The sequence below is a fragment of the Stereum hirsutum genome (assembly GCF_000264905.1).
Source record: "Stereum hirsutum FP-91666 SS1 unplaced genomic scaffold STEHIscaffold_12, whole genome shotgun sequence".
NCBI lineage: Eukaryota > Fungi > Basidiomycota > Agaricomycetes > Russulales > Stereaceae > Stereum > Stereum hirsutum.
The window spans coordinates 1,190,902-1,213,046 of NW_006763142.1; the positions used below are offsets into that span (position 1 = coordinate 1,190,902).

Consider the following 22,145-nt stretch of genomic DNA (forward strand, 5'->3'; position numbering starts at 1 on the left):
GCCTTGCCGCAATACTCAAGACTTATCGAAGTGCAAGTGAAAAGCTGATTTGCGCTATGACGTCCAGACCTACTGTGACCCAGTACGCCCGAATGACCCATGTCGATTTTGTTAGAGGAAAACAGGAGACTTATGAGACCTCTATTCGTCCTTGCGTAACTATCCCCTAAAGTAACAACAGCTTCTACAGTTGCCTTGCTTGGCCGTTTGGTGGAGAGGTCGGACAACGGAGGACCGCCGGCGGAGTTCGATCGTTTGAGGCAAGCGCTTGAAGTACTCCTGTGGCGACCGCGCCACATGGACAACACTCTTCAACGTCAACACCGACAATATCAAAACTTTTTCTAGCCCAGAACCGTCGGTATACGTGTCTGGACTCTGGGCTGAACTCCTCAGCTGACAACGGGCCACACCCTGTGTGACGACTTCTTGCTGCTGGTGTCGAGAGACCAGGTGAGATTCCACAAAAACAGGTTCCAAAAAATGATCATTTCACAACGTCATAAAATACATTCTACAAGCAATTTATCGACCCTCCGAGCACACGACCTAAGACCACAAGATATTCAGCCTCCTCCACCCCTTGGGCGACTTGATAGGAGGCTCCGGGTTGTCGCGAGCCTAAAATCGGAATCAAAGACTGATGAGCAAGCGGTCGCCTCAAACATGCTTCCCGGAATGTATACGTACCAGGTCCAAGAAATGTCGGATCGGGATATCCTCCAAAGCCACAATCTTCGTCTTCCTTGAGAACTTGTAGCCAAAGTACAGCACAAAGATGAGCGGGATGTTGAAGTATGCGGAGAAGAACGTCTCGGTGTCCCAGTCGCCCTTGATGAAGACGGCGTAGCCGGCGGTGAGGAGGATGATGGAGAAGGAGACGAGACCCGTCCATGCGGCGTAGGGCTGGAGGGGCCCCTTCCATGGGAGCTCGTCGCGACTGATGCCCTGTTTCTTCATACCGTAGTAGAAACGGAGGTAGACGAGGCAGATGATGATCCAGTGGACGAGGGCAGCGGCGGAGACGAGGTCCTGGAGCCACGAGAACACGGTGGAAGCGCTGTCTTGCAGAGACCTAGGCCGGACACGAAAGATAATTAACAGATAGCACAGATGTTTGAAAGCTAAGATACTCACATGTATCCGAGGGAGATGAAGCAGCAGATGAACAATACCGCGACGTATGGAATACCGAAGCGGTTGACACGAAGGAAGATCTTGGGAGCATGACCTTCGCGCGCAAGGCCATAGAGCGCACGGGAGGAACCAAGCATGCCGCTGTTACCGGACGACCAAGCAGAGGTCAGAACGACGGCGTTGATGATGTGTGGAACGACGCTGATTCCAGCGCGAGAGGCGGCAATAACCTGCAAGCGTGTCATATTAACATCCGGCTCATCAACGAACGGAGCAAACTGCTCACCAGAGGAGACTGGGCAGCATTGCCCGTGCTGGAGAGGAGGTTCACGTCGTTGGATGGAACGATGAGGGTGACGACAAAGATCGAAACGACGTAGAATATGAGGACACGGAAGAAGATACGTTTCGCCGCCTTTGGAATGTTCTGACGGGGGTTGCGTGTCTCCGCAGCAGCGCTGGCGATACCCTCAACACCAGAGTAAGCGTAGGCAGCGTTGGAGAAGGTTGTCCAGAAACCGAGGAAATGACCAAGTGAGCCCTCAATGCCGAGGTATTGGACGAAAGGGCCCGGGTTCCTCCAGTACTGGAAGCCGTAGCGATGGTGATCCGGGCCTCCTCCGAGATCGATAACGAGACCCTATTTGGATGCAAGAATGGTTAACAAACATGTAGGACCGGGAGTGGGCACGGGGCGTACCATGATGATACAGCCTATGATGAGCATGATCTAATTGATTCCAAAGGACAATCAGTGAGACACGCCGAGTGGTTAGAGAGAAAGATCAACCTGGCAAGACTTACTTTCAAAATAGAGAAACCAAACTCGAGCTCTCCATAGAAGCGAACGAAGAACAAATTGGTGGCGACGATGAGAAGACCTAGGATGGTGATCCACAGGCCATTGCTGATTGTCGTCCAATATTGAATAAGCACCGCTGCGGCTACAATCTCGGCAGGGAGGCCGACGCATTGAGAGTAGATGCTGTTCCACCCTTGGGCGAAAGAGAGAGCGGGATCGACGAAATAATCCGCGTGACGAACGATGCCGCCCGAGAGAGGAACAAGGGCTGCCATTTCGGCAATTGAAAGGACAACGCCGGACACTAAAACACCAACGAAGGTGTAACCCATCAAAGCGCCAACCTTGCAATGGTTTTAGCTGTCATATCAAAGTGAATCGGGGGGAGATGATACGCACTGGTCCTCCTCGGGCGATGGCCTTGCCGGAACTAAGGAACAGACCCTATAGTTTTCGCTCGTGTATTAATGCACAGATGCAGTGAACGAAGAAGGGAATGACATACTGTTCCAATGGTACCGGCAAGAGCAATCATCTGGATGTGCCGTTGCTCTAGACCACGCCTACGGGAAGACAGTGGTCAAAAACAAGAATGTCTGAACTGACAACGACTTGGACATACTTGAGCTCCTTCTTCTCGTCGAACTCGATGATATCTTCGGGCTCCTGCTCAGAGACAGCCTCAATGTCGGTCTGAACGCCAGAAGACTTCTCGTCGATAGGATCGTGGACAGCATCCTTGGTATCGGCGGCGTGAAGGGACATGATGGTGAGACGTTAAGGAGACCCGACTCGCAAGGAGGAAAGAAGCAGCTCCAAGGTCAGACGGATCACACGCTTGTAGCAATCTAATATAGGCATGAATGGCGGGCACACCATGCTCTCACGATAAGAGACAACCTGACGAGACCAGAGAGGCAAGACGCTTGAGATAACGCGCACACTCGGATAAGGTATCGAATGTAGCAATTTCAGAATCGAAGCTAGCGAATGATCCTCTCGCCAATACATGGGTACAACGTCATGTTGCCCTCCGAAGGAACCAGAGTGCTTCGCTGGATGCGGTGCTGCGCTCTGATAGTTCTGCGCCTCCACTTCGCCCTGGCAAAAATCGGAGGCACTTATCGGAAGATTGAGGAGCCTCTTGAAGAAGCAAGTCACCGCGACTACTGACAGATAGCGAGCAGGGGATTAGTGGTGGCGCAAGAGGGGCGAGGAACAATCAGATACATCTCACAGATACAGCGCAGAAACTATCCCCGCCCACTCTCACATCCAAAAAAAGATATGCTCGGGATTACCGAACATTCATTGTTTAGGGTCAGATGGCATAGACCGAAAATAGCTGCAGGAGATGATTGTTTGTCCGTCAAAGCGAACAACGGAGACGTCTACTGACGATGAATGAACCAAGGGACGCGGAGCGGAAGGATTGCGAACGTGAACGATGAATGTAGAACGAATCTGGACGAGTGTCTGAACCTGCCGATAGAGGAAATATCAGGATAACAAAACTCCGTAGAAGTGATTGGAAATGGCTCACGACTATAGACCGTATCGCCTGCATGCCAACAATATCGCGAGCTGAGGGAGGCACATCAGCAACGGAGTTCAAGTTCAACGCACAAGACCACATATCCCAAGACTCCTAGCACCGAGCTGCGGGATAGGTTGAGGTTGAGGGGAGGCGATCAAAACATGCGGTTCCGGGTTCTCCTGTCTTCCCCGTTCCTGGAATATTCAGCCCAAGTCTCAAAGGGAAACACCCTCGCAGGCCAAGCCTGCCGACCCCTGATAGTTTTCATCATGGGCTGGGTTCGTATAAGATAGCTTGAACACTTACACAAGGACGATAAGTGGTACCATGATGCAGCTCTCTACCGAGGCCTCGACGCTGCTGGCGGGATTCTTAGGCAAGCTTAAGGATAGTCTGGCGAGGGAAGTTTTGATTGGTATATCGGTGAGACCGATAGAAATCGGACACGACACAGAGCGCAATCGTGGTTAAATCTCGCCAAAGTTCTGCGGATGGAACGAAGGAAAGAAGTTGCAATTGTGCGTTCTTGAGGAGACCACCGAAAGATCATCTACGAACGGAGTCAGGATCGGTCGTACATATAAAATCATGGACTGTGACGCACTAGTTTTAGCTATGGTGCGAAGCACTTAGTCACCGCATATAATATTCAACCGCCAAATTTGTGCCCGGGAGGTCGAAATTCCAGTTTATTGAAAGAAAATTCCTGGAGCATATTAAAAAAACCCGGGACTCTCATAAATAATAAACAATTCTATTAAATATTAATTGTTTGGCGGGAGAAATCGAAACCCGCCAAATCTGGTGGGTGGGAACTTTGAAAGTCCCTCAGTTTTAATTATTTTGGAAATCTGTCTTGGGAATCTCTTCCTTTCATCAAAAGGAGCATTTTGACAAGACAGATAAGTCTTAGAGGCGAATTTGACCCTCCTGTGACCGGGTCTTCCCGGTGTTCGACTTATGCGGTGAGTAAGTGCTTCGCACCATAGTATTAGTTAGTCACTGAGTGTCATGAATTGAATCGATGCATACCCCAGCATGTGCGTATACAATACACACAGATTCATTTGTCACGCGGGGTATTGTTTCCCGCCGGTACAAAAGAGAAGAAAGCGACGCAGGCCTGACCACGGACGCAGAGTCTCCGATGCACGACTTCGAAGGTCCGTCACGTCTTTTCACAACACACGAATCCACAATTGCGAGCAAAAGCACCATGGAATTGACTATAAACGACATACAGAAGGAACGCACGAGTTCACGAATGTTGTAACAACCCTTCACCCGCCCGCCTGCAATCAAAATCCCAAGCCAAACAACGAGAAAAAGGGGGAATGATGTATCGAGAGCTGATTAGCCGCTCAACCAGGAGATATATAGGTTGAAAGGCATGCCCAGTTCTCGACTCCGTTGAGACCGTTCTCCTCCCGACAAATAACGGAAATCCACGCATCCGGGTGAGCGTCAATGCGTAGAGGCAAAAGTGAGAGTGGACTGTAAGGAAAAAAACGCCAAAATTTCGCCTTGCGATGCTTTATAGGTCGCACGTGGCGAGGGGTCCGTGCGCGGGCCGCGACTCTTGAGGCGCTGTGGCGTCGTAATTGTGAGTGTGGCGATTGTAGACATCCATGACTTGAAGCATTCCGCAAAAAGCGAACATGTGTAAACAACAGAGTCGTGTATTCGATCTACGAATATAGACAGAGAATATCGGCGCAAATGCGATGTATGTAAGAGCAGGTACAAGACTAGCGGGGGTGCGCGGAGCAGACATCACGAACTTGCAACATGCACACACTACACATCGTAAGTCGACCGAGTAAAAAGAAGTTACAAGTCAAGGGATACAGATACGAAGCACTGCGTATTTGTAGTATTCGTGGGGCATATTGGACATTCTATCAAAACATCATGGGTCAAAAGAAAAAGAAAAAAGCAAAAACTCGTGAAATATACGCAAAGCAGATCGTAAAAGACATCACCAGAGAAAGAAGCGAACCTGCAGAACACCAGGCTCGCCTCCGTCATCAAGTTCGTATCCTCGGCAAAGAGTAGCACGGTCACCCGAAAAACCAGAAGAAACCATTAAAGCACAACAACAGCAACGTCGAAGAATAATGAAAAGCGCAAGCACGCGACGCCGACGATCACACAACCACTGCAGTCGAACTGAAAAGCAAATCAAGCAAAGTGAATCAACCCATTCGTGTTTCGCGCCACCCGGGTGCGGCATCTCATGAGAGAGAGTTCCAGAAGAAGGAAGCGAAAGGAGATGTGAGAGGAGGGGCATAGGTTTTGACTTTGTCATAGCATAGGGTGTTACCGGATTGCGAACATCGCTGGGTTTTCGTGGAAGGTTGGTGCGAGGAGGAACGCGTGCAGGCATATGTTCAGGATGGGATCCTAAAGGTACCAGCCGAAAACGGGAGTTATCTGAACGGTTATCGAGGCATGGAGCGAGATTGATTGATTATGCGCGGACGGAATAGGGCCTTCCGCGAGGTCGAGGACGGTTCAGACGGAGAGAATCACTATTGCTGTGGATCATTATCGACGATCAGCCACGGGAAATGAACAGTAGAGCCGTGTTATACTCACGCAGGCACGATTGAGCCATTGGAGACATTCTCCCTACTTTCCCTGTTCTCTTTCCCGGTAGTATTGCGCTTTGACCATCCCAGCGCATTCCTCCTTGCGATAGAAGCAACCCTGGGCCTGATGGGCGCTTCAAACGAATTCTTCATTGGAACAAACGGCGAAATATCCGCCAAGGTGGCGTTGGTGAAGTTCGGGTTCGTAGTCCGCTCCTGCAACGTCATCTCGTGCACAACACTGTTACGGTTGACGTACTCGGGCATCACCGGAGACGAATGCTGTTCGAAGGGGGAAGACTTCATTCCAGGCGAGGTGGCGAACTGAGAGCGAGGGTAAGGCGAAGGACGAGAGTTCGTGCGGGACCGGACACGGCGGGGACGAAGTTCAGAGGGTAGAGGGCCGTACGTTTGCTTTGAATGCTCGAGAAGAGCCTTCATGCCCGCGGGTTGACCAGGCGGCTCGAAGCCTGTGATAGAGACACATCCAATTAGTCGGCTGATAGAAAAAAAGCCTTTTTTGAGAGAAGATAACTCACATTGAACTGCGTAGATGGAAAACGGAGTATCCGACCAGGTACGCCTACTCTCCTCAACCGTGTCGTGCGCCTCGTTCTTGAGAGCATAGTACTTCTTCAATTCCACCATGTCCTTGTCCTCGTTCCAGGACCTCACGGATCGTGTATCATCCGCATCGACGATCATGACATCGTCTCTGACAGGCGAAAGAACAGTCTCGTCTGGACTCGCGGTCTTCGAAGGGCCAGGAGTGTTATTGACGGACATTTCCTCTTCAATCGTCTCGTATACCGACGAGCGCGACATGCGAGCTTGGGCTATTTGAGATGCACGACGACGATGACCAGCTCCCCGAGCTCTGGCCCTCATTCTTTCCCGAGCGATCCCGGTGAGGGGCAGAGCCATGCCAGTGAGTATGGCGTTGAGCTGAGCGATATCGATGGAAGACTGAGATTCACTGGACTGAGATGAATGTTCGCAAGCGGAGAGCGGCGGAGTATCCCCACCAGAACTGGATGTGACAGTGCTGGACCTTGACCGTCCGGGACGAGTGAAGACCGGTGGAGGGCGCACTGAGAAGGACAAAACCTGGGTGTGAGAACTACAACAAAAGGGAGAGAGACTAGAGCACGTACGAGAACCGTCATCTTCGCCTTCGGCGCTCAAGCAATTCTCTTCTAAACTCTGTCGCGCAATTAGACCCTGCTGAACCTGAGTCATTCTCTTGTCTCCGAATCGGTCGCCCGCGATAGTATTGATTGCCGGCTGCTCTCTGAGGAAAACCTTGTTGGGGGCCTCCATGACATCATCCTCGGACCCAGCGACGCGATGTTGAGGGCCACGGATGGCCTTTCTCTTTCCAACACGGATGCATGGAGAGGTTTCGAGAACAGAACCGACAGAACGGCGGCGAACAAGGCTTCCGTCAAACATCTGGAGTTAAGACCGGTCGAGTTAAAGGAGCAGTCGATATCTACAAATATTAGTCGACATACCGTGATCATCGTATCGTCATCCTGAGGCTTCTCGTCGGAGTCGCTGCTCATGTCGTCGCTGTATATCGAGACAGGCCGGAACTGCCCAACAGAGAATAAATCGCGTCTTCCGGACGGCTCAGAGTCGTTAAAGACCTCCTCCGACGAGACAGATATCGGTCGGTTCGTCTTCTCGAAGATCGAGTCGCTAGGAGAGAACACCCTCCCAGATTCCCCATCCAAAATTGAATCATCCATCGACCGGTTGTCCATCATTACATCCTCGTCTTCGGACTCCCGAGGAGAATCAGATATCGACGGCAGAGGCATGCAATACTCGAAGGCAGAATCGAGCATCTTGTCACCCATCCCACGACCCATACCGTTACGCAGGGCCTCCATATCGCTCCTAGTCGACTCCATGGACTGTTCCTGACGATGTCTCGCAATTTTCGACCGAGCGGAACCATACAAGTGCTGTAGGTTGGCGTACGCGTGAGCGATAGAGCTCGCGCTGTTGTTCGTGTTGTTCGAGTCGTTCCTCCTGTGACCGGGACCGTAGGTGCCGAAGCCACGATTATAAAGGCTGATGGGTGGAGCGAAAGAAGTGGTAGACATGTTAGACTCTTGGCGGTGGTGGTGGTTCCGAGGAACGATTGAAGGACGGAGAATCTGCGATGCGCGGAAGGAGAAAGTGGAAGCGTCGCTTTCGAGCCTTCGCCTAAGAAGAGGCTGGTTGCGGTTCTGACGGATGAACGAGAAGGTGTCGTCAATGGACATCGAGAACGACATGGACATATCGTCGGAGGATGGCCTGTCCGAGAATGCGGGAACACCATAGTCGAAAGGATCCGGGGTACCGCTATTCAAGACCGCGCCGTAGGATGAAATAGAAGCCATACTCAGGACCGAATCACGCGGCATGTGCCCTCGGCGGGCGGTCGCACTGGGTGGAGGATAAAAAGATGGACGTTCTCCACCAAATTCGAATCCACGGCGAACGTCCCCAAACATCTCGAAACCGTTAAAACTCATGTCGGAGGGAGCACGAGAGTGAGAACCTTGAGGACCAACAACCAAATCGATCAAAGCTTGCTCACGAGCAGCCCTCTTCGAAGCCGAGTCAGGCTCAGCGTCAGAGTCGGCACGCCGGCGGGGGAGCGACGGAACAGGTGAAGTCTCAGCCGCACCATCTGTGGCCTTCTCGAAGATCGACTTCAGAACGTAGCTGTCCTCCTCGACCTTGGGCATGTCACTCGAGAAAGAGGCCATTGAGAGGGACCGCGCATGCGAGGGAGAGGGGATGATGTCCGAAAGTGTGAGGATCGAAGGTGTCCTCGTATGCGCACGCCTGGGGGACATAGATCCCTTGCCTCCGAACTTGAAGTTTACGTCCAGCTGACCATCCGACGCCTTCGATCGAGACGAAGATTTGCTCTTCCTGGATGAGAACGACGTGGTGCTCGCTCTGGAACCGCGGGCCTTTGGAACGATGATATCCGGGCTAGGAAGGAGTCCTGAGGGAGACTGTCCGATGTCGAATGAGAAGTTCATACTGTCGTCCATACCGAGTCCAGACATGGCACTTTCCCTCGAGCTACGACTCCTCGGATCGACGATGTCCGGACTAGGAAGAAGTCCCATCGGAGACTGTCCAATATCCGAGACATCCATGCTGCCGTTCGACACGGATCTAGGGAGTGAGTCTTGAAGACCCAAACTCCTCAGCGCAAGCGAAATATCAGGCATTTCCTGGTTCGCGTCGGCATTCTTGTTGTCGCTGGATTGACCATGCCTCTCGAGGTCGAATTTTGCCGGGGTCTTGAACGCGTTCTCCAGCTGCTCGACGAAGCTGTGGCGGTTGTTTGCACCAGATTCGTTCAAAACCTTCAGCTCTCCCGTGAAATCGAATGACTTTCCTGTATGGTCCTGGTACGGAGAGTTGGGATTGGAGTTGGAGAAGTCAGAATCGTCAAGCTGAACCCCTTCCTCTTCGTCCTCCATAGTGAGACTCGCTCTAAACACTGGAACTTCAGGGATGATAACCGAAGGGGCAGAGCTGTCCGGCATGGGCAGTGGCGATTCAGGTGGCGAACCAGGTGAAGGAGGTAGTCGAAGACCAAGATGTCCGTCGAACGTGAGCGTATCCTCGAACCTCTCTGTCTCTGTCTCTCCGTCCTGGCCAGAATGTAAAATCGCTTGCAACTCCTCCGGAATATCCGAATCCGGATCGTCCGACAACTCCTGCTCTCCATCTTCCTCAGCATCCCCCATCGTCCCAGTCAGCCCAAGACCCTTCCTTGCAGCAGGAGATATCGGTACTCCACGGACGGGACGTAAGCTGACGTTGCTGTCTTCAGTGTTGAGGGTAAGCATCATGGGTGGGCTCTTTGGTTTCTCCTGTGCACGCGAACGGAAGACGGGGATGGGTGACGGTTCGTCTTCCTTCTCCTCAGCAAGTGAAGATCTGTCTGCGTTTGGCTGAGATACTGAACCGAACGTCACCGATGATGGCGTACCAGTCGGAATGGATGGTGTTGACAATGCCGAACCGACCACTGAGCTTGCAGGTCGCGCCGTCGTAGCAGGGGCCTTCGCCTTTGACGGTTTCAAAGGATGAAAGACGAGCGGAGGATCGGCCATCGGTGCAGGACTAAACGTCGGCCTGTACGGGAACCTGAACGTCGGAGCACCTCCGACTGTCGGAGCAGGCGCAGTCGCCCTCCTCTGCGGACTGGCCTTCGTAGGCGAAATAGGCCACGGAACGATCTGCCTACCTACGAGAGTCGCTGTCTTCTCGGGGATAGAACCGGAGATTGTTGATTTACCGCGAGCACGAGATTGAGCGTATGGACGGAGAGAGGTAATGGAGGACATGCTGGTGCGGGTATTCGGTTGCTTGGATGGAGTAGCACCGACTGCAGTGACTTTCTTGAGGGGACTACCATATGTACCAGCACGGACACTGCCACCTGCGCCAAACCTGAGCGAGGGAGTATTGCGAAGTGCACGGGTCAAAGAAGGCGAGAGGCGGAATGGAGAACCGTTGGGTGAGCCAGCCCCTGGAGTGGCTTCTAAGTCTAAGCGGCCGATGAGAGACGCAAGGTCGCTCGTTGCCTGGTCCAAAAGCTCCAAAACACCTAGAGAAGAAAGAAGGGGGCCGTTCAGAATACACAAAAACATATAGGGTTCGTGTCTAACGGAAACTTACCTTCAACATCATCCATAACAGCACCCTGCTGGTCCTTATCCGACAACTGCTCGGACATATGCCTCCGTACCCTCCTACTCGGCGTCTCACCCTGAGGCCTAGTCTCGTTCTGGGGTTCCACACCGAAATCCTCCCCTCGGAATACGACAACATCTTCATCTTCCGTACCTTCAGTCCCCTCTGACATCTCCAACGTCGGCTCTTGGACCATGACGAGGGGCGGCTCAGGAATAGGCATGCACGAAAAGCTCGCCGAGCTTTCAGATATCGGCCTCCGTTCCTTGGGACTGCTCGTGACCATCTGTTCCGGGAAAATGTCCATCAACGCCATCCTCTTCCTCGCATCCCCTGGTTTCCTCGTATCCCGCCTCTCGGCCTCCCTCTCCTTTCCCTTCTCCAATTCTGCTGCCTTCTCCGCCTCGACCCTCTCCTGTTTCTTCTGCTCCTTCACGGTGACGAGCTTGTATTCGTCCCATCTCACAGACCCGACGCTCGAAGACGAAGAAGCACCCGACATCCCGGACGAAGTGGATATAGGCCTGAGAGACGAGGCCGCAGAAACCGCCGAACCTGATCTTCCGCGTCCCATCCCAGAAACAGGTGGACATCGACGTTCCTCTGCGCTCGCAGTCGAAGCCGAAGACGCAGACAGTCTGCTTGCAGTCGTCCCAGAGAACACCCTCGCGGTCCCGAACTTCAGGCTCGAAGGCAAGCCGATACCGAGCATGCTGGCTTTCCTCTTCGTCGGGTCCAGCATCTTCGGCTGCAAGGTCGTCTGCAGCTGCTCCTGCTGTTCACCGCCATTGAGATGACCCTGCGCCTGACCGTCGTGAGGATGCAGCAGCATCTGCTGGGGCTTCTGGTAAAAACATTCGCTCATAGGCGACGGTGCCCCGGCCTCGAAACTGCTCCCCGAATACCTCGTCGCGTTGGCGTTGGCGGTAGCGAGCGATTCCCTGGTTTTCGTTTTCTTTTTCTTTTTGCTGATCGTCGAGTTGGCGTCTTTGGGCTTTTCTTTTTTCTTTGCTCCACTCGTCGCCGTCGTTATTGGGGTCGGGTTCGCGTTCGTGGTGGTCGCATTGGCGAGATTGGTCGTGCTCATGTTGCCCATAGCGGTGTAGTTTGCGATGGCGCTCGCGGTGATGATGGCTGGAGAGATGGGGGACGCAGCTTCCTCGTCCTCTCTAGAAAGGTTGTTGGTGTTGGAGGACGGCGCCCAGCTACCAAGACGAGCCATCGAGCGCATCGAGCGCATCGCCCGGACAGCGATCGAGCCGGTGCTGGGGTTCGTCGGAGGCGCAAGAAGTGTGGCAGCCGGGGACGACACGCGACGAGCAGAAGTCGGAGAAGGCGCTAGATGAATAGGAGATGGCACCGGTGCGGGACCAGTAGACGACGGCGCAAGCAGGGCGGGAGACTGAGGCCTGGCGAAATGCTCCTCAACTGGGCTCGCCGCGTCTGCGTCGAGGTCCGTGCGGTGAGACACAGGAACAAGAAGGGTCTGAGAGGCCGAGCGGAGCCCTTGAAGAACTGTATGGGGACGCTGGCTCTCGGGTTTGTCTTCGGCGTTGACGTTTGTAGGAGCGGAAGTCTCTGTGGGAGAATTGAGGAGGATACCTGAGTCAAGGGAATTAAACCGGGCACGAGAAGATTTGAAGAGATCTGGGGCTATGAGGGTGGTATCCGAATATGGGGTCGTAAGTTGTACTTGAGTGTGGAGAGAGAGAGAGAGAGAGATTATGCTGAGAAAGAAAACGAAACGTACTCTTGGACCGCTTCTTCGTCTCCTTGTCTTTCTCCTTCTCCTTGTTCTCTTTCGCGTCCTTTCTTCCCCTCCCAATACTCCACCATTTCGAGTCCTTCTCGTCTAACTTCGGCTTCAACAACCGCGCTGACCCTTTGCTCTCCTTCTCCCGCTCCCTCTGCTGCGCATTCGTCACTTCTCCTAACATTCCTGTCTCGCTCGTAGTCCTTCCTCCACTTCCTGCACCGCTCGCACCAGGGTTCGCGTTCGTGCTCGAGTTCCCACTTCCCCACCTGATACCATCCAACCCAATCCTACTCTTCTTCTTCTTCATGACGACGACCTCTTCCACCGCCTCATTCTCCTGATCCACATAGATCTCGAATCCTCCCTTTCCACTCTTCCCTCTCCCTCTTCCGATCGTCGAAGTCCCAGCGCCTATCCTGCGCGTCACATCCGACAGATCCTTATTCCCACTCCCACCCGGCCCAATGGAAAGCTTAGATCTGCCCCTCGTCGTTCCGAGACCACCGTTCTCCTTGGCCTCCTTATTCTCCTTCGACCCACGCATACTCCCCGCGACGAGCAAACTCAACTTAGACTTCTTCTTCGGCACGACTCTCCTCCGCTCTCCGTCCTGGCCCTTCGGAGCGAGAGTATCGACGACATGGTTCGGTGGCGAAGGGGGCGAAACGGCAACATATGACGACATCCCCGTGGCCATCGACATATCGGCGAGTGCGACGGAGTCCCGATTAGGCATGGGGACGATCGTGGGAACGGGGAGGGGAAGACGAAGAGAGGTGTTCGAGTCGGAGAAAGGAGAGGCGGCGCCGATGGCGAAGGGTGTGCCGGAGACGAGGCGGATGGTTGGGACTTGACCGCCCTGTTCGCGGTAGGATTGGGAGTTGGACTGGGATTGCGATTCTATGGAGGAATGGGACTGGTCTCGAGATGCATCTGGTGATTCATCGCGGGTGTGTTGTGGTTGGGGCTGGAAGCGGTCGCGGTGGAAGTCGTGGTGCGGGTCTTGGATGGCTACTGGGTCGATGTAGGGATATGATACATGGGCGCGAGACATTGATGACGTGTACGACGGGCGCGATCTTGTTGTCGACGATATTGATACTGGGTTCATGTTGGTAAAAGAAAATGGAGATGATGGTGAGATACTGGAATGTACGAGGATGGCAGATGATGATAAATCGTAACTGATGAGACGTTATTTAATAAAACAAACACGGTGTTGAAATAGGAAATCACAAAAAAGGGAAGAAAAGAGGAAGAGAAAAATAGCGAGGCGTTAAATGCGAATCGTGGAACGTAAACGTTAAAGAAAAGGGGGCAGAAAGTGACCAATAATACGAGTCAAAACAGAGTCAGAACCAAAGCTAGCAAAAGTGAGACGGAAGTTGGAAGATGAGAAGATGTATAGGAATCTTGATGATGAGGCCTGCGATGGGTAGGACCAGTCGTAAGGCAAGGTTGCGTTCGTTCGTGAAAGCGTGAGTCGGGTCGGTCTTGAGGTCTTGATGGAATCGCACGTTATGCGAGGCGGACTTGATATTCTTGACGGGTCGTTATTGGCTTGATCCTTGCGGTTCGTGACGTCTATAAGCAAAGCACTGCGCCGACTGCCGGTTGAAACAGCGACTAAAACAAATCGAAACCTAAGAACAAGTAGGTTTCGATCTAGTAAAAGAAGCTAGGAGCCGGGTAAGAAAGAAAAGAGCAGGCAGCGCGAAAAAGAAAGATAGAAGGGACGAACGAAAAGGGTACACAGCCTGTGGCGAAACCGAACATGAACGAGGCGAACACGCGGCGTTTGTTATCGTGGGTCCATCATCCCAAAACGCGCAGGGAGGCATTCGCGCATCTGATCACCTGACCGCGAATTGGGACTGTGGCCCAAGGTATGTACTATGGTGGGAAGTCGAGCTTCTGCATGCAAGCTGATGCTTTGAGAGAGTTTGGAATGTATACTATCGTATGGTCACTGAAGGCAGGTAGTATAACATAGTGTTCCGATGACACAAATATACAAGCTTTCTTCTAGCAATCCAGACGCCACAATAGGCTGAAAGTCTGGTAAGCTGGATAAGTGATCTGGGTGACTGGGCTAAGTCGGTTGATATGCTGTGTCCACACTAAAGGAGAGGGCTTTCGCGGGATTACAATGGTGGAAGAATGCGCAAGAAGCGACGGTTGCTATACTCGCTAAGTTATAAGCGCCGCTGGACAAAAATATAAAGAAATCAGTCAATATTCAAAAGACAGAGACGATGAAAACATACCTTTACCGGTCAGATCAGCACTCTATCATCATACCTAGTTACGGAAGGGAAGAACTCATGGGAGACGGTTGTGACCAGCATGTACTGGTAATGCCCCTATCGAGGCATTGGTACTAGGCCTATGGCTGGGTCGTTCACAATGTTCACCATGACCATCATTGAAACGAACACCTATGACAGGAAAAATAATGCAGGCTCTTGTCGAGTGAAATGTTGCTTGCGGGCAGAAGGTGATGGAAGAGCAGAGAAAAAGACATCAGACGCATATATTGCGCAGATTGCGCAGAGTCCACGCATCCGGCTCTTTCCGAGAGAGAGTCAAAGCACGCCGCCACACGCCACACGGAACGGAATCGAATGTCGGGTTCAGGAAGAGGAGACAGCGACAAACTGAGATGTAAGAGAACTTGAAGAAGAGACCGCGCCCATATAGAGTAGGTCCACCCAGTCAACATTGTCTCGATATAGGGCTCATATGGGTGGATAATTAATCACAGTGAACTCTTAGGCCATATTTGTCCAACAATTCATCCCGTCGTCTGAATATGCGTCAAATCCTGGAATGCGCTCCCGAGTCCCTTACAGTCCACTCTACTACTGGTATATACACTACAGTACACCGTTCACACATCCGATTTGACCAAGAAGAAATTCACACCGACAAGTTCCAACCCATACCTCCCCGCAAACTCCATCGCATTCCAATGTCTCCTCTGTTCCTTTTCCGATCCGTACTCCGGCGCATCGGGCGGGATGGAGAACGGAGGGTCGGAGAAGGGTTCTTGAAAGAGGAGGAATGCTAGTGTGTCCGAGAATCGTCGATTTCAGTATCGAAAGTTGATGTCCACGCTGAGCAAGTCGAGTCACGTACTATATCTGTGAGTCCCAGAGTTCGGGGGCGGACCAGGCGAACGATAAGGCGTCGTCGCAGCCTTGGTCTTCATAGCCGGCAAATTCGCAGATCCTACGACTTTATCCGTCGGGATCCTCAGACCCGTCACCTACAATATTGGATAACATCATTCCCGCAGCGACCAGAAATTCGCAACGCACATAAATTCGTCACTGGTCAGCACTGAGTAATTCGTACCGTTCAAAGAGAGCGACTCACCACCCAATGTCTAAACGGCCCAAACTTTGGATCATCCCTGGACGGCGCATCCGGATCCGTCATGACAAGCGTATACGACACGTCTTCCTTCGTACTATACCCTCTCGTCCCCTCCCTGCCCTCCTTCCCGTCGCCGTCCGCCACCGCCTCCGGCACACTCATCGGCACGACTACAACACTAGGCTCTTCCTTCGTCTGCTCTACCGTCAACTTATTGCCTAACAGGACTTCAACATCTGGCGGGTACTGAATCGTAAAGAGTATGGTGGGCTGGAAGGAGGAAGGGATGATGGTGGGGATTAAGGATTCCCGTTCGAGGACTGATTTGAGGGATGTCAGAGGGTCGACGCTTGTGGACATTGTTGTAGTTATTGTTTTCAGATTTGAGCGAGATTAGGATGTGAGTGTGAGAGACGTGAAAGAGGCTACGCATGACGCACGTATGCCATGGTTACATGTCGGATGATGTTGTGGGGGGCTCAAACGCCACAGGGGCTTCCCAAGATTTTGGATAGTGTCGGCCCGCGGCCGGGATCGACGCGTGTACAAAGAAATATTCGACCTACAGCCATCTATGAGGGTTTGGGCTGCCATCCCCTTATGGGCTAAACCTCAATAACTCTCGTTCCCTTGCATGTATCCCCTCGGAGTTTGATGTAGTATGTTGGTATACATATCGGACATCTCCCAGAATATTATGGGCTACGAGATACAGAATCCAATGTGAGGGGAGCATGATGAATGGGGACAGGTCAGGTATTCACAAAAGTATTACCTAGCTCACAAACTGTCAAGGCAGTCAAAAAATTTGAATATATTTGTGAAGCATCTGCACATATATTGGACTTGATTTGCGCCATGACTTGGGAGTGACAGATGTTGCAACATGCTGCTCTTCTTATGTCGGTGCTGGAAGACAATTACCGGCTATTTTCATCGCGGCCACATTTGGAAGTCACACGTCACATTCCGAGATAGCCGGCCTCTTTTGGCGCAGGCGGCCTCCCGGACCACTGATTGCCGACGCGCGATCGTCACACGGGCTGATAACAGATTTTCGAACTGATTCTATTTGTTCGCATTCCACAGTTGCCCGATAGTGGATATTTTTGCAGAGGCATATTCTATGGTATGGAAACTATGATATGCATGAGAAGGTCTGTGTAATCGGGAAGGGAAACCACTTCTCCAAGAGCGATTGAGTTTGGCCCAGCCCAAACCCTCATAAATGGCTGTACTATGGATGGCCCAGTAGTTTGACAAGACCCAGTAGTTTGACAACCTCCGTAATCTTTTTCTCCCTCTCCACTATGTTCACGCCCCGCTCCCAAAAAATATACATATGTTCTTTCATGTACCAAGATTGATACTGTAAAGTTTTATATCCGTACGATGAATGCTTGTTGGTACAGAAAATCAAAGATGGTCAAAACTGCCACTTCGACAAGCGTGACTTCCTCTAGAAGTGGTACACAGCTAGATCCCAGCATCCATAAAATCTGATTATATTCGTGAGATATCATAGTACATATTGTAGTACATCTGGGTACTTGGTATAAGCCCAATCTATGTGGTGGTGCATAAACGCGAGAGAGGGGGGAAAGTGTTGCAGACGCGGCAGAGGTAGAATTCAATCTCCGCATGTGGCTTTCGGCCAAGGGGTGTTGATGGAGCTTGAAGATGCCGGGTGACGGAATGCGACAATGAGTGACAATCAGCGAGTTTGAGTGGGGTCTTGGCATGTCTTGGCATCGAACTCGTTCGACAAAGTCCTCTCCCCGGCATCTCTCTGGCAAAGTACTCGCTCTCTCAAAAAAATTACAGACCACACAGACACGCTCAGAAGACCTAAAAGTATATATTTGCAGGTTTTTGTGGTCCCAGGTGGCGGGATAAGCAATAGGTCGACAACTCAAGATTTTGTCGAACTACTGGGCCATCCATAGTAAGACTGATGAACTCAGGAACCAGCACGTCTTATGTAAAATTCTCTTCCCTCAACAGGAAGGATTCTGGAAGGTACTTTCGTGATGGTCACACTGTGTCACTGTGACAAGCGCGTCCAACACGACAGAACGCGACAGACGCGGTTGTTCAGTCTCGACAATCTACTATTACTCTATTGTGCGACGCTATGCCTCCAAAAAAATCTGTACTTGATTCAATGCCACTACTTGTACCCACAACACCACCACAAAGCACACAATGTCATTGCGGAACCCTTCCTTCACCAGCAAGGCCAATAAATTCTCAGACGAAACAGCCAAACCCAAAGCATTCCTCCGAAAACAATCCTCCGGAAGGGATAGCCTCAGTGTTTTGCAGTCCCAAGACACCAACCCGTACTACACAGACAATCCATATCCTTCAACACCCCTGACACCATCACGCACTCGGGTGAATCACAATGTAACGGTCGAGGATGTCGACAACTCGGACGACGATTCCAACGTGTCACTGAGACCTTCCGGAGAACGGTTACCAGCTCCCGTATTCCTTGACGCTGATGAGGAGGGCTTACGCGAGCTGCGCGATCACCTATTTGACATGGAAGAAGGTGGAGTGTACGACGAGGGAGAGGATTCCGGGTCTGAGTTTGAGTTTGAGTCGGATGACGACAATGAAAAGGTTCGAGAGGTTCAGACTGAGGCTGACCTCGAGGCCTTAGTAGACCTTATGGAAAAAACTCACTGTGCAGCCTTGGAAGACGCGTGGAAGAGAGAGCACGGCACGAAGAGGATGCGAGAGGGTGAGGGTGGCGCGGCATGGCGATGGAAAATGGCTCATAAGCCTAACAAAAAGCAAAAGAACTATTTCTCCATTCAAAAATTTTGGAACCAAAAAGGCTCACCTAGTAAGTCAACATCTCCGAACTCGACACTTCTCATCCACTCGATCTTTCCTAAGCCATCCTGTCACCTTCCTCTCCAGCCCCTGTCTCCAGTTCCAACCTGAGCACCCCAGTATCAACGCCATTCCCAGTACCTGAACCTCACTGCGAGGTCTCGAGACAATGTCCAATAAACGCACCTCAAGAACAGATCTCAGAAACAGATAAGATACCTGTGGGCAATAAGGTCAGTCGTAGAGTCAATCCCTGATCATCCAGTCCAAGCTCACTTGAACTCACCGGGCAAATCTTCAGGTTGTTCAGATGTTGCCCCTTCATACAAGCAGTCAAATCTGGTGCACTACGACACAGGAGAGCGACGAGCATACCAGGACAAAGCCAGCAGCGATCTCGAATCATGGTGGGAGCGAGCAGGCAGGAGAAGCGTCCGTGAGAGCACACATCGTGTTGAACAGCGAACACGCCGAACGACTGGCTCCTGCGGCTACACAGCGGGCGTCTGCACCTCAGCAAAACGCGGCAAGAACAGTGGATATGGAGAGGTTGTTGAGGGAAGCTGCAGAGCAAGTGCGTCAAGGAAACGATGCCTTCGCAGCGAGAGTGGCAAGTTTGGACCAGGCGGCGAGTGGCGCATCGGTGAAATTGGTGGAGCTGAAAGCAGTGGCTTCGGTGGCGGTGAAGGGCTTGGAGTCCAACTTGGATGGGAGGAAGAAACGAGGAAGGCCGAAAAAGACCTCACCGATGTCAGCTATCGAGGCTCAGAACAGGGTTGACTCGTTCTTGAAGGAGTTCCGTGCTGGTCGCATACCTGAAGACTTGAGCGAAAAGACCGCTACCGATCTCGCTCTCGAATCACTAACTTACAAACATTTACCAGCACTCCGTCGAGCATTAGCTTCCCTTTCTATCAAAGCGAAGGACAAAAACATCGACCTCGTCTTCCGTGGACGTATCATCGAGACCGTTGAACTCTTGAATCTTTACTTGGACCCTCAGCTCTCGCTCTCATGGAGATCGGCTTCCCTTCTCATCGCACGCGCACACGGACGAGGAACAAGTCACGCACGAAACATTCGCCACTGGATCCACCAATACATCCTCTATGGTCGTCTTCCCATACACCGGTATGGCAGAGTTCGCTGGACGGTTCTCGATAACGAAGATATTTCCCAGTATATTCAACTTCGCCTCTCGGAGAAGAAAAAGCCAGAGGACGGGTCTCCTGCATTCATCAGCGCGATGGATGTTGTCGAGATCATAGCAAGCGACGACATGCAGAGCATGCTTCACGGGCTAGGAATTCACAAGCCAAGCATCACAGTGAATACGGCTTGCAAGTGGCTGGCGAAGATGGGATGGAGGTATGGCCGGAAGCGAAACGGGATGTACGTCGATGGTCATGAGCGGGAGGATGTGGTGAAGTACCGAAAGGAGTTTGTGCAGCGCTGGAAAGAGAAGTATGAGCCTCGAATGCATGTGTGGGATGAAGACGGTAATGAGATAGCTCCTCGCGATCGTCTCGCCGATGGCTTTGTGCGATTGATTCTTGTCACGCACGATGAATCGATGTTCTACGCACACGATGAGCGTAAACTGATGTGGTACCGTGTCGATCAGAAGGCCACTCCCGAGCGAAAAGGTCCCGGCACATCGCTGATGGTGTCGGATTTCCTGACTTTGGAGTGGGGTCGTCTTCGGGAGGATGATAATGACTCTGAGTACGTACCTTCGATGATGTGCTTGCGACCGGTAGAAGCGCGGAAGCGAACCACCAACCACTTACACGGGTGCGAGTTTGGTTCTATGTGGGCAGAATCCGACTCCGGAACGAGAACGGGAGCTCCGGACGAGCGCGACAATACGACTGAGACTTGCGGTACGAAATACGAGGGCGACTGTTACTGACACTGACGGAACGGCGAGTGATCTCTTGAGCTCGTTGGAAGTTTCGGGGAGGCAAAAGGGGGGTTTTTGAGATATGTTGGGTGAACTAAAGGGGGTCCGAAACCTGTATTGCATGGTGGTGTAGAAGAGTACATATAGTCTGAAACATTGCAAATAAACGGAACGAAATGCGTCCGGACGGATAGAAAAACAGTCCGTAAGTGAAATAAAAGATCATCCAAGACGCTAGAAGACCCTCCGGACCTACGCGCAAGCTGCCAAGGTTACGACTGAACCAATCAAAGGGCTGAGACCTGCTACGCATGACCGGAAACCTCGTCAATGAGCGGCGAACACCAGGATCAACGGCCACACGCTATACCGACGATATCCGCACCCAGCAGGAGCCGTCCGGAATCACAAAATACAGGGCCAAGGAGTCCGGGGCCCTATCATCTCCTCCCAACTGAAATCCTGACCTTCCATGGCCGGGTACGGTGCGTATCATCGAGAGTTGTGAACTGGTGCCAACACTGGAGGCAGGTCCCGGGGCTCCGGCCTCTATTTGTACATGTTGTCCCACGGTTGGAAAGGACGCGCGGCCTGTCTGGGTCCTGCCCTCTGCTTCCCACTACTTCTGCTATCACTCCCATTTGGCTCCGCTCTCTGCTCTGCTTCCGATAACCAAAATCACCAGAGGATGTACCTCCTTTATAAAGGTACCTGCTAGTAAGGATAGGATCCTTTACAAAGGTTCCTCTGGCCCAAGAATTATAAATGCCAGTACTGGGCTGGCTACTGGGGCGGCCGGGGGGTGATTCTGGGTGGCCGGGTGGCCCAGGGTGATGGGGTAGGGTGTACGGGGGTGGTCCTAGGGGTAGGGTAGGGGGTAGGGGATTGGGTAGGGGTGCTGGGGAATGGGTAGGGCGGGTAGGTAGGGCGTATATGGTGAAACAGGCTGGGTTATTTATGGATAAAATGGGGAATATGGGCAGGGATGATCGTAGGGTGAATAGGGATAGAACGGTGGCCGATAAAAATACGGAAAAATGGTAGAATAATAGTAGGGATGCTAGGGTGGGGATACTGGGTACCTGGGGGTAGATCGGTAGGGGAAACGGGGTGATCTGGGGGTATTTCGGTAACTTTGTGAGTTTTGTGAATTAGGACGAACGGATCGCATTGCCGGGTGTCATTTCGATGGAATTGACGTATAAAACGTGAATTGTGGCCCGATTTCGGCAACATGAAGGAGGTCGATTTTGGGGGTTCTGACTATTTGACAAACATTGATAAATGCATAAGATGGTTAAAATCGATTTTGGGAGGAATCGGTCCATTTGTTCCAAAGTTATAGCACAAACGGTCAGCAAGATATTACCCTATCACCGTAAAAGGGGGCGGGCAGGCCAGAACTGGGGATATAGCGGTTCAATTGTCTTGGTTTTTGCTGTCATGGGTAGCCCTATATCAATACTAGGCGATGGAAA

General features: G+C 51.9%; 4 protein-coding genes across 4 annotated transcripts; 1 reads left to right on the forward strand and 3 right to left on the reverse strand.

The window, feature by feature from the left end:
* Positions 1–549: 549 nt before the first annotated feature.
* Positions 550–2,704, reverse strand: STEHIDRAFT_159634 (uncharacterized protein; the record flags this gene model as incomplete). The annotated part of the gene is made up of 9 exons (XM_007307056.1): positions 550–621; positions 691–1,075; positions 1,138–1,367; positions 1,424–1,777; positions 1,838–1,867; positions 1,942–2,283; positions 2,339–2,383; positions 2,445–2,502; positions 2,562–2,704. The coding sequence occupies 9 exons, from the start codon at positions 2,702–2,704 to the stop codon at positions 550–552; spliced, it is 1,659 nt and encodes a 552-aa protein (XP_007307118.1).
* Positions 2,705–5,357: 2,653 nt separating this feature from the next.
* Positions 5,358–13,596, reverse strand: STEHIDRAFT_170444 (uncharacterized protein; the record flags this gene model as incomplete). Its single annotated transcript, XM_007307057.1, has 7 exons — positions 5,358–6,013; positions 6,075–6,537; positions 6,607–7,158; positions 7,222–7,519; positions 7,582–10,700; positions 10,772–12,439; positions 12,537–13,596. The coding sequence occupies 7 exons, from the start codon at positions 13,594–13,596 to the stop codon at positions 5,947–5,949; spliced, it is 7,227 nt and encodes a 2,408-aa protein (XP_007307119.1). The 3' UTR covers positions 5,358–5,946.
* A 1,683-nt stretch (positions 13,597–15,279) lies between these two features.
* STEHIDRAFT_101115 (PEBP-like protein) lies at positions 15,280–16,346 on the reverse strand. Its single transcript, XM_007307058.1, has 3 exons — positions 15,921–16,346; positions 15,681–15,810; positions 15,280–15,608 (listed from the first exon to the last, which is right to left on the reverse strand). The coding sequence occupies exons 1-3, from the start codon at positions 16,278–16,280 to the stop codon at positions 15,433–15,435; spliced, it is 666 nt and encodes a 221-aa protein (XP_007307120.1). The 5' UTR covers positions 16,281–16,346; the 3' UTR covers positions 15,280–15,432.
* A 3,721-nt stretch (positions 16,347–20,067) lies between these two features.
* On the forward strand, positions 20,068–20,442 carry STEHIDRAFT_27887 (uncharacterized protein; the record flags this gene model as incomplete). The annotated part of the gene is made up of 1 exon (XM_007306669.1): positions 20,068–20,442. A coding segment is annotated over one exon (375 nt), but the record flags the coding sequence as incomplete, so codon positions are not given.
* Positions 20,443–22,145: the final 1,703 nt, after the last annotated feature.

What these genes read in the sequence shown, in the direction of transcription:
- STEHIDRAFT_101115 (XM_007307058.1), bottom strand. Translation starts at nt 16,280, where the DNA reads ATGTCCACAAGCGTCGACCCTCTGACATCCCTCAAATCAGTCCTCGAA. An exon ending in GGCCGTTTAGACATTGGGTG is followed by an intron (nt 15,811 to 15,920) that starts GTGAGTCGCTCT and finishes CCAATATTGTAG; the next exon opens with GTGACGGGTCTGAGGATCCC. An exon ending in CTCTGGGACTCACAGATATA is followed by an intron (nt 15,609 to 15,680) that starts GTACGTGACTCG and finishes CGGACACACTAG; the next exon opens with CATTCCTCCTCTTTCAAGAA.